We start from the raw sequence: 11,948 nt of genomic DNA, 5'->3' as shown, positions 1-11,948 counted from the left end.
CACGACGGGAATCGCAACTAATGCCACAGACATGTCCGGAGGTTCGCTGGCCCCGAAGATTTATAACCAGCGAGTTATTAGAAGCGAAACTTTCCATCTATCTTAACTCCGACACGACGACCTCGATATTAGTCGCATTCTCATCGGACTTCCAGAGTGACTCGGGGTCGACGATGATCCAAGGCCCCGCGATCATTACCGCGAGGGAATCACGGAGGAATTAATCGAGTCGTAATTCGCGAGGGTTGCCAGTGTGTATCGTCGCCTGGCCACGAACAATGCAGCGGCATCGAGGGCCCCCCAGATATGCATAGCTGGACGTAGTCAGCCTCATCGATATGTAAGCACGCGTGCACATGCGAGTACGTGCAGAAATGCATACGCACGCCGCCGTTGGCGCGCGTACGCGAGCGTTTCCACGCATACGGCCGCCTCCTCGATCACGGAAATTTACGAGCAAACGGTCAGCCGGACCGATCCATCGTCCAAAATGACGAACAGAACCTGCAGTTGATGTTCGCCGCGGTATTCCCCGCGAATTCGACCCACGCGCCTCGCCACGCTGTCCGCCATTTGCCACTCACTTCCCGCCATTTTAGTCGACGTAGCTTTGGATTATGTTTGATTTGGAAATTGACAGTGGAGAATATTTGTATGTCTCTGTATTAGAATTTACTCTTCGTCGATATATTCTCTTGCGAATTCAATTCACGCGCTTCGCAACGTTGTCCGCCATTTGCTACTTACTTCCCGCCATTTTAATCGGCGCAGTTTAGAGTTATGTTTGATTTGGAAATTGTCAGTGGAGAATATTTGTATATTTCTGAATTAAAATGTTCCGTTCGCTGTGGTATTTTCCCGCGAATTTGATTCGCGCGTCTCGCCACACTGTCCGCCATTTGCTGTTCACTTCCCGCCATTTCAGTCGGCGTAGCTTTGGACTAGGTTTGATTTGGAAATTAACAGTGAAGAATATTTGTATATATCTGTATTAAAATGTTTTATTAGCCGTAGTATTTTCCCGTGCATTTGATTCACGCGCCTCGCCACACTGTCCGCCATTTGCTGTTCACTTTCCGCCATTTCAGTCGGCGTAGCTTTGGACTATGTTTGATTTGGAAATTAACAGTGAAGAATATTTGTATATATCTGTATTAAAATGTTTTATTAGCCGTAGTATTTTCCCGTGCATTTGATTCACGCGCCTCGCCACACTGTCCGCCATTTGCTGTTCACTTTCCGCCATTTCAGTCGGCGTAGCTTTGGACTATGTTTGATTTGGAAATTAACAGTGAAGAATATTTGTATATATCTGTATTAAAATGTTCTGTTCGCCGTAGTATTTTCCCGTGAATTTGATCCACGCGCCTCGCCACACTGTCCGCCATTTGCTGCTTATTTCCCGCCATTTTGGTTATCGTAGCTACAGGTTATGATTGATTTGGAAATTGTCAGTGGAGAATATTTGTATATTCCTGTATTAAAATTTCCTTTTAGTCGCGGTATTCTTTCGTGAATTTGATCCACATACCAAGTCACGCTTTCACTTTCTCCGCGGCGGCGCCACCGTCGCCACGCGGCCATTTGCAGCCAATTCCTGCCATTTTCGTCGTCGTAGCTTCGAGTTATATTTCATGCAGATATTATCAATGTATAATATTTCTATATTTTCCTTTCAAAATGTTCTTGTTAACCACTTGCATTATAACGACTGAAGCTTATCACCAGTATGTTATACACCAAAAAATGCGTAACAATTGCACAAATTTCCTCATAAATTCATCGCGAATAAAACATATCTGGCTAATTAAAATTAAACACTTCTCCCATGCACGATTTTTCATAATTAAATCGTTGCACAAAGGACGAACGTACTAATGAACTGCCATTGTACGAAGATTCGACAAAGGTGATTTATCTACTTTTAAAATATAATTCACTCGAGGGGAAAGCTGTTGTTCGATATTGCTAACCTCTTCTATTTTTCCCTTTCATATTTAATTCCTCCCGATCCGCCTTTATCCAAAAGCCGAAGCAGAGTACAATGGACACCGCCTGATGCCGTGTTAACGACTGAAGGCAGAATTAAAAAGAGCAAACAGCTGTGATTTTTAATTACCATTTGCTCTCGAGTGTCGAGCACTGCTCTACCGTGACCGAGTTACTCGCACGCCGTTTAAAATTCGTTCAATTTGAGCAATATTGAAAGGCGGCATTAAACGCGGCCTGCGTCGCAATAACACGCCGGAGGAGGAAATTATGGCTAACCAAAGCGGGAGATCGCTACCGGTAATGGCACGGTGCCTTTGAAAGCGACCAATAAAAAAATATACCAAGACATTTTATCCAGACGTCTGGCGATGACAGCTCTGCGGGAGTTAATTGAGCTCGCGGCTATATATGGGACTCGCGTTTGCTCATTTCGTCCCGTGCCTAACGTCCTGAAAAATCCCTTATTAATCTGTCCCACAAACGATTGCGACGTTAAATGACGCCTTGGCACTAAATTCGCGAAATACGTCTCTTCCTTTGACCATTGATGCGGTTCCGAGAAGTGCTCGCGTTCGAGAAGTCCACGAAGAATTCGTTGGTGTTCGAATTTCCAAACTTCATATTGGAAAACAAAATTTCGCGAGTAGCTCACCTTTGAGAAGGGTCTCCGCGAAGAACTCGCGTTTGGGAACGAAATTCTAGGGTTTCCTGTCTGAAAACGATGCTCCGACATGGGGTCCGCAGCTGTGAGGACATTTGCGAGTGCTCGCATCGGAGAATGAAATTTCAGAAGGATTTCGCGGCGGAAAACAAAGCTGCGTGGAGAAAAGGAAGCGAGGAAAGGTGAAATTTCGCCTGGTCGTAGAGAGTAACGATTTACAGCGTGGCCCGGTGAATAGAGGCGGGTGAAAATTAATTTACAGTGTCCTTGGGCAGCTAGCCGGGAGAAAAGAAAGCAGCTCGAAGACGAAACCTCGTTAAGGGTGAGCCTCGTGTCTCCTCTTCGGGTTCCCTGAGACGTACTAGCACGCGTGCTACAATTTATTGCATCTTTCTTGCGCGTTAAAGCGTACTATGAACCGCATACCTAATGCTCGGTTCCCAGCTCGGCTGAATCATAAATCCTGCACCCCTCTCCGTCCCTCCGTCGTCCTCCGTGCGCCACCAGTTTCTTACGCGGAGTCGTGTCCCGGGATCGTGCACCTTGAAGAGCAACTACGAGCAACGACTTCCACGGACGCGATACGTACTACCCCTCGCCACGATAATTTCCGTTATTCTTTGCCTCTCGTGAAAGACACGCGGATCTACCATCCTCTGGATCACCGATGTCGAACTTGAGGACTTCGTGGACCACGAAGAAAAATATTAAGGAGTCTGCGATCTGGGTTCACAAATTCTTCGAGTATATTTGGAAGTTTAGGATTTATTTTTAATTCTATGTCAATTTTTTCGTGAAAATTTTATTTTAGCATTCTATGTGGGGTAGATGCGTCATCCAACATTAGAGGGGTGCATAGATAATACAAACGAATGAGTCACGTCAGACAGTCGAGAACGAATTATCATAACGTAAATACAGGATTCTAAGTAAGTCTGTTTTGTGTTATATTAATTATAGTAAATGTAATACGTTTATATTAATTTTTATGCCACATTCTGCCTGTGTTTTGTAATATTAATTCAATATTTTGGGATAATCAGTTGGTGGTTTTGATCTGTGGTTGTGTTGAATCTATTCAAGATTGGAATTTTCTACTAACGTTACAAAATTCTTTTTCTCACTGAGTCATAATTATTTCCATGTGCTCCAAAGATCTTTCAACGTTTTAGCATTATCAATTGGAGGATTTAGTGTAACTGTCATAGTTAGTGATAGCTATATGTGTAACAAATCTATGATAGTTAACTGTGATAGTTAGATGATAGAACTAGATCTTCTGTGTAACTGTGCTCCAAGGATCTTTCAACATTTTGGGTTATTAATTGGACGATTTTGTCTGTGGACCACGTATTGGTGTTACTTAAAATGGAGGATTTTGTCTGTGGACCACGTGTTGATGCTACCACCGTTTCAAAATTTCTTTTTCCATTGGATCAGATTTATTTCCATTGCACAGTTTGACAAGTCTTCAGTGTAACTGTGCTCTAAGGATCTTTCAACATTTTAGGATTATCAACTGGAGGATTTAGTCTGAGGACCACGTATTGATGCTACTTAAAATTGTAATCTTTTACTACTATTTCAAAATTCTTTTTTCCATTGAGACATAACTATTTCCATTGCACAGTTTGACAGTCTTCGAAGTAATTCTGCTCTAAGGATCTTTCAACATTTTAGGATTATCGATTGGAGGATTTGGTCTGTGGACCACGTGTTGACACTACTCAAGATTGTAATCTTTTACTACCATTTCAAAATTATTTTTTCCATTGGATCAGAATTATTTCCAGCGCACAGTTTGTCAGGTCTTCAATGTAACTGTGCACTGACAATCTTTAGCAGAAAAATGTTCCAAAGAGAAACCAATTGAAGGGTACAAAATTTTCTGTTATCGCGAGAAAAGAGCTAATCAACGAATACTTTTAGACAGAAATGTCTCTAGCAGACTTGAAGACTATAGCAGGATTCAATCGAAGAAACTGGTGAAGGAATCTCACCACCAATGAAACTACAAAATAAACTTTTAGATTTTTCATAATACTACCCCTAGCAAAATATTTGTAGCCTAGCTCTATTATATTCTCCCTGACAATAATCAAAAAATTAAATCGTCAAAAAATCAATCTACATCTACATCAAAAGATAATTTTCATCCAAATGTTCGGTGAAAAATTTCTTGCCAATATTCCCATAAATGAAGCATGGGAGTGCACTCTATTACACCTCTTCGCAATTTGCCACATCCACATGCAACCCATTAAAAAACATGACTGCCCACGTATATAATATACAAAAACAGTGTCCAATCACACTGATCACAAATCCACGAATAGTCAGTGACTATCAATTATTTTCCAATTTCCAACTCCGATTCTTCAATCAATGACGTTGAACTTGGACAAAGGATATTAAAGAGAGACGACCCCCTGAAGGTTCCAAACCGGAAACTATTTCCTAATATATGGCGGTTGGCCAACTGTGACGCGGTCTGTTTACACGCCTGGTACAGTATCAGCAGCGTGGAAATTTGCAAAGTTGCAAATGGCCGGCGCAACGCGAGATTACACCGGTCAGCTAGTCGGCGAATGGAAAACTGTAGCGACGCGAAACACCATTGGAAACGAGTGAAAAGAGGCTTTGCCCGTAATGGCGATTCGCTGTACAGGGGATCGAGATAAAGAGCCAATCGAACGTATCTCGGTTAATTCCGACTTGTAATTATTGGAGGAACCACTGACTCGGCACGCGGACAACAGTATATACAACCGTAGCGAACGGTAAATGTAATTATTGGTTTGCTGTCAACCGTATCTTTCCAATGAAGCTTATCTCGCAGCGAATTAAAACGGACCGGTTAACGCTGTACAGCGATCGTGATAGTTGCGAAACGACGCCAGTGACATGGTCGATCCGCGAAAATCCGTGACCTTGCCGGACCCGCGCGGCTGATACCACGGATGGAACACGAATCGATCAAGATGGCCGGGATCGATAAGGTCTATCGCGCGTGTCGTTAACGTCGCAGCGTAATTAAGCTCACGTTGAATCGGTCGACCGTGTCGAATCTCACGGTGCCGCCATCTATACGTCTATTTACGCCAAACAGGCGTCGCGTGTTTGCTCGAAACACGGCTCACGGGCAAGAGAAAGTGGTCAGAGGTGCGAACACCTTGACAGGCTGCAGGGATGAATCGTTGGCTAGTCCATGCGATTCACCCTCAGCTAATAGTGCCTTTGCTCACGCTTGTACACGTTATTGGATGCATCAATCACGTCCATGACAATCACAGATGTGTCAAGAAATAGGGAATTAGTAGATAAGATTGACAGTGGTTAGGTTAATTCTTGCTTCTTATCTTCTGGAAAGGAAACATTTTAGTTTCTCGTGGTCCAGATCCCATTTGTCTAGTTGGTGGTAAATTAAATCACGAAATGAAACGAAACGGAAAGTCTAGGCTAGCTCGATATGCAATCGCAAAGAGTGCAAGCATCGACGTTTTCAAAAAGGTTGTAAATATCTAAGTTACTTGGCAGAATAGGTGTCTGCTCACGCTTGTACACCTTATCAGGTGCATCGATCACGTTCACGACAATCACAGATGTGTCAAGTCATAAAGAAATAGGGAATTAGTAGATAAGATTGACAGTGGTTAGGTCAATTCTTGCTTCTTATCTTTTAGCAAGGAGACATTTGAGTCTCTCGTGGTCCAGATCCCATTTGTCTAGTTGGTGGTAAATTAAATCACGAAATGAAACGAAACGGAAAGTCTAGGCTAGCTCGATATGCAATCGCAAAGAGTGCAAGCATCGACGTTTCCAAAAAGGTTGTAAATATCTAAGTTACTTGGCAGAATAGGTGTCTGCTCACGCTTGTACACCTTATCAGGTGCATCGATCACGTTCACGACAATCACAGATGTGTCAAGTCATAAAGAAATAGGGAATTAGTAGATAAGATTGACAGTGGTTAGGTCAATTCTTGCTTCTTATCTTTTGGCAAGGAGACATTTGAGTCTCTCGTGGTCCAGATCCCATTTGTCTAGTTGGTGGTAAATTAAATCACGAAATGAAACGAAACGGAAAGTCTAGGCTAGCTCGATATGCAATCGCAAAGAGTGCAAGCATCGACGTTTCCAAAAAGGTTGTAAATATCTAAGTTACTTGGCAGGACAGATGACATTCGGTTCTTAAGATTTACGAGTACCAAGCTTGGGAGCTAAGAGAGGGTTAGCCTCGAGAGAATTGAGTCTAGTTTCGGACCCTACCTCTAGATTTGCGTCGTTCAATTTGCAGGAGCCTAGCTAAGAGAGGTCATCTCTGCGTTGTACACTATACAACTACTGCATGCAATTTGTAGAAAGAAGAATTTGGTTGTCACTCACCGTTTTCACTGATTCATAGTCGCCCTTCCTGAGCAGCTCCATCAGCCTCTGGCGCTCCATTTCCTCCTTCGTCACGTACACCTTGGTCTCCTTAAACCTGGCGTTCTGCAGGTTCTCGTAATTGTCGCACAAAACGTTGTGAAAACCGATCGGTCTCTGCTGACCGACATGCTCGATGATCTTACCGAACGAGTCACTAGCACTGTGTTCCACGGAATCCTTGGGCAGATCTTGCTTGAACTGAAGATTCTTCACCAACACTTCGTTCACCACCGACGCACGCTCGTCCATCTCCCTCGAGTTGGTTCTCTCCTTCTCGCTGTCCCATTTCTCGGGCTTCTGGCCAGCCTCCCTGGCGTCGTCCTGCTGGAACCTCGGCTCCATTGTCTGATCGGACATTTCGTTCAATCGGAGACACGCGTCTTCGACCTTGAACTTTGCCGCTTGCCTTTCACTCTCCAGCTCGTCCACAGGGATAGTGGCGGTGGATAGATTGCTGTTCTCCCGCGTGTGACACGCTTGGCTCCTGTCGACGAGATTCCCGGAATCGTAGGGGATCTCGAAGTCCTCGACGATCATGATCGATTCCGTGACCTCGCGTTTTTCCTGCTGCTGCTGCTCGGTGCACTCCGACAAACCAGTCGCAACGGGTCGAGTTTGCACGATCGTCTTAATGCCCTGAGGGGAGCCGAGCGAGTGAAACGTGACGAACGTCCTGGCAGGTTCGTTCGGTTGGTCCCGCTTCGTGCACGCGGACGGATCCTTCTTCTTCTCCGGAGGACCTCTGGCTCTACCGTTCGGCAGGCCTTGCTGGATCTTCAGGCACTGACTCAATCCGATCTCCGGGTATCTGCAAACGGATGCTTCGCTCTTCTGATCGTCTTCCTCGATAGTCTCCAGGTGTTCGTACCGCAACTCTCCGACTCGTTCGTAAACCTCCACTTCTTCCTCCTCCTCTTCCTCCTCCTCCTCCTCCTCCTCCTCGTTTCGTTCCCCAAGCATAACCGCTTCTTTGGCAGGCGACTTGCGATCGGATCGAGCGTCCGTTCCTCCTTCGCCGTAAGCAGAAACCTGCAAAGAAGGTCGTAGGATCGATTGGAGGTCATCCACGTGAATCACCTGAGGCTGCAGACTGCGCTCGTAAATCTTCTCCACGTGATTCGGCGAGGAATAGTGCGATCTGCTAGGTGACTTTTCCAACGGACTGCTACTCGCGGACCTAGACTTGACCGAATTTTGCTCGTTCAGCTGCTGCAACGCCGCGTACACCCGACTGTTGGGCTTGAAGGTGGACTGCGGGGAGCCGATCGGTGAAATCTTCGCTCCGCAATCCTTCGACTCCTGAGAACAAGGGATCTGATCCCTGCGCGGTAGAACCGGTGGCTTTCTAGCTTCTGGCGGCACGATGCCGCCTTGAAGATTCCTCGGTTTCGTGACGCGAGATTCCTGGTGACCTTGAAGAGTCCGGACACGCGCACCAACGGCACCGTAAATAGTTTCCTGTCTCGTCTGATCCATTTTGTTGTCTCTCTTGTCCTGCCGGTACCTAGACTCCAACGATTCGCCGGTAATCCTCAGGATATCTCGCGTGGGCCGATCGACGCTCCTCGAAACCTCCATCGATTTACAGGCAGCATCGGCTGCTTTATCACCGGCTCGCGGTGAATCGCTCGTGAGAGCCGGGCGCCTACTTTCTCCGTCCTTATTTGGCGAGATCGGCTCGCCTTGGTCACCAAGGTTGCTCGGGCCCTTCGAGATGCTCCCTCCGCACACCCCCCTGGTCCTCTGGCCTGTCTCTTCCTTAACGAGCGCTCTCGTCGCGCCAACCGTGCTTTGATCGTGATTCTGCGATCGCTTGAACGACGCTTTCCTGCAGGGAATAACCGACGACGCGCCGCCGCCGCCGATGCTGCTCGTGCTCGCAGTACCCGTGGCCGTGGCCGTCGCCGTCGCCGTTGTCGAACCACCGGTAACGCCGGTAGCCACGCCGCTTACTCCACATATCCTCCCATGATCCGACTCGTTTCTCGTCTTTACCAAATTCGTCGGCCTGTTGTCGGTCGCGCCTCTGACGCGACAGTTCTTTTCGGCCTGGTAGAGCTGCGCCGACTCCCCTCCGGTGCCCTCCGTTTGGCTCGCCTCGATGCTCGATTCTAATCGTCTGGATCTGAAGCTGGAGCTCAGTGGACCTCTCTGGGGAATTCTCGAACCGGTCGAAGGGCTGATGTCTCTAGATCTACCGATCAAACTGTTCGACGCGCTGAAACCGTAATCCTGTTGCTTGCTTCTGTTCTTCAGGGCTAGGTACTCCTTGTAGGTTCCCCTGCTCGTGTTCACGCCGACGTTTACTTTGTCCACCTTGCGTTCCGGTTTCTTGTCCGCGCGGCTCAGGTCGTCGTAGCTCGAGGAAGTTCCGTTCAACTTGTCCCTACCTTCGTCTATCGATCTCGACCTAGAGTCTTGGCGGTATCTCCGTTGACTCTTCTGATCGGCGCTACTGTTGGACCTGGTCAACGGCTTCTCCCGGGACGTCGGGAAATTTTGACTCTGCGTCTGGTTCAACCACTCGTCCACCCTCTTCTGAACCTCTCCCTTGCGCAGCAACACCTCGGGGACTCTGACGCGACTGGCATCCACGGTTACCGGGACCGGTGAAACGCAAGAAGAGGAATTGTCCTCGGTCGGAGACGGTGGAAGAACGTGTCTGACGGATTCCTTCTGCCTCTCCCGGGACCGCTGTCTCACTTGGGTCTGTTGGTTCACTTTCAGAACTGGTTGGGGTTTCTCCCGGACCGGCGAACACTTGGGTTGCATCCTCGTCGCCAAGACTCTCGATTTTTCTTGCTGCTGTTTCTTCTGCTGATCCATCATGACAGCCTCGAAGTTCGACACGCTGATGCTGCCGACGTCGCTCAAGTCCGACGACCTTCTGTAATCGAGATCCTCGTACTCGTCCAAGATGTTGTTCACCGATTGCGTGTCGATCGAGCTGATGCTCTTCGACTTGTTCCTAGCTACGCTCTCGTCGCTGCTCGAGTAACCGTGGTTCTGCTGTTGCTGCTGCCGATCGCGACTCGGCTGTCGTTTCGCTCGACCCTTCGGTTTCTGATACTTCAACACGGCGTTCTCGTACCGTTGCAGAGGATTCTCTAAACCAGTTTCGATCGCCTCGTTCTTGTTCCTCTTTAACACGGCGGACTGCTTCATCTGTCTGTGCTGCGCCGATTCCTTTTGACCGAACATTGCGGCCTTCTGCAGCATCGAGACGCTCCCCTCGCGATGTTCGCCCTCTTGGCCACTTTTCGACTGAACTATCGAGCGGAAGGTCGTGAAACTCTGCACGTTCCTCGAGCTTAAGCTCGGAGCGGTCACTTCCTTCGTCAGCTCTCGCCGCGTGACGCTCGATCGTGCACGCCGATGGTCAACGCCCGGTACCATGCCATCGTCATCGGCGAACGGGATGTTGCTGCCAGCTGTCAAGGTCTTCAGGATTATTTCATCGTTCATTTTTCAACGCCGATGTTCACTCGCATTTTTGGCAATCCTTTCGGGTGAGTCCCTTGACCCTCTGTCCTCCTGTAACAAGCATCAACGTTCGACTATCGTGGTAGACAAAATTACACGCGATGCTAGGTACTTTAGGTCAGTTCGCTGTCATTGACGAGTCCAACTATGCCGATCTATGGCTAACTTTAGGGGCTTTTTAGGGTACCTGCACTTAGGGTGCGACGTTTAACCCCTTGGCTACTGTGGGCGCCTGTAGGCGCTTAGAAATTTTGCGTTTGTGACACGAAAGGCGCCTAGAGGCGTTTAAAAATTTTGCGTTTGTGACACGGACGTCTATAGGTGCTTAGAAATTTTGCGTTTGTGACACTAAGGACGCTAACAAGCATCAACGTTCGACTATCGTGGTAGACAAAATTACACGCGATGCTAGGTACTTTAGGTTCGCTGTCATTGACGAGTCCAACTATGCCGATCTATGGCTAACTTTACTAACAAGCATCAACGTTCGACTATCGTGGTAGACAAAATTACACGCGATGCTAGGTACTTTAGGTCAGTTCGCTGTCATTGACGAGTCCAACTATGCCGATCTATGGCTAACTTTAGGGGCTTTTTAGGGTACCTGCACTTAGGGTGCGACGTTTAACCCCTTGGCTACTGTGGGCGCCTGTAGGTGCTTAGAAATTTTGCGTTTGTGACACGAAGGACGTCTATAGGTGCTTAGAAATTTTGCGTTTGTGACACGAAAGGCGCCTAGAGGCGTTTAAAAATTTTGCGTTTGTGACACGGACGTCTATAGGTGCTTAGAAATTTTGCGTTTGTGACACGAAAGACGCCTATAGGCGTTTAGAAATTTTGCGTTTGCGACACGGAGGGCACCCATAGGCGCTTAGAAATTTTGCGTTTGTGACAGGAAGGAAGTCTATAGGTGCTTAGAAATTTTGCGTTTGTGACACGAAAGGCGCCTAGAGGCGTTTAAAAATTTTGCGTTTGTAACACAGAGGGCGTCTATAGGCGCTCGGCGTAGTTTGGCTATCTGACACGGAGGGCGCTTGTTTTCACAAAAATGGCGCACATCGTAACTCAATCCCTGCCGTATGGTATGGCCACTACGTGTCAAAGTCTGCCGTAGTCAAGGGATTAAAGAGGAGTACACGTGCTTGGGAATGGTTTATTGGATGTGAATATTCGCAACGAGGGCAACGTTTGAGGAAATCTGACGGCACGGCGGCACGAAGACACACGCTTCCGTAAAACGGTTCTCCCATTGGCTTCCGGTTCAGCGGCGGCCGCACGTTTTACCAATGGCGAAGTATCCGGTAGTTGACCGATATCCGGCCGGAATTAATTCGGTTTTCGGGCCCGGAGCGCATTAGATATTGTAATGGTGAACACGTGCTCGT

At 47.4% G+C, this 11,948-nt stretch overlaps 1 protein-coding gene across 1 annotated transcript; it reads right to left on the bottom strand.

The window, feature by feature from the left end:
• Nucleotides 1-6,993: 6,993 nt before the first annotated feature.
• LOC108548797 (uncharacterized) lies at nucleotides 6,994-10,545 on the bottom strand. The gene has a single exon (XM_017901918.1). It carries the CDS (start codon nucleotides 10,543-10,545, stop codon nucleotides 6,994-6,996), a length of 3,552 nt encoding a protein of 1,183 aa, XP_017757407.1.
• Nucleotides 10,546-11,948: the final 1,403 nt, after the last annotated feature.

This window comes from Eufriesea mexicana, unplaced genomic scaffold (genome assembly GCF_001483705.2).
Source record: "Eufriesea mexicana isolate 0111107269 unplaced genomic scaffold, ASM148370v2 scaffold1653, whole genome shotgun sequence".
Classification (NCBI taxonomy): Eukaryota; Metazoa; Arthropoda; class Insecta; order Hymenoptera; family Apidae; genus Eufriesea; species Eufriesea mexicana.
This window is presented reverse-complemented; position numbering and strand designations above follow the sequence as displayed.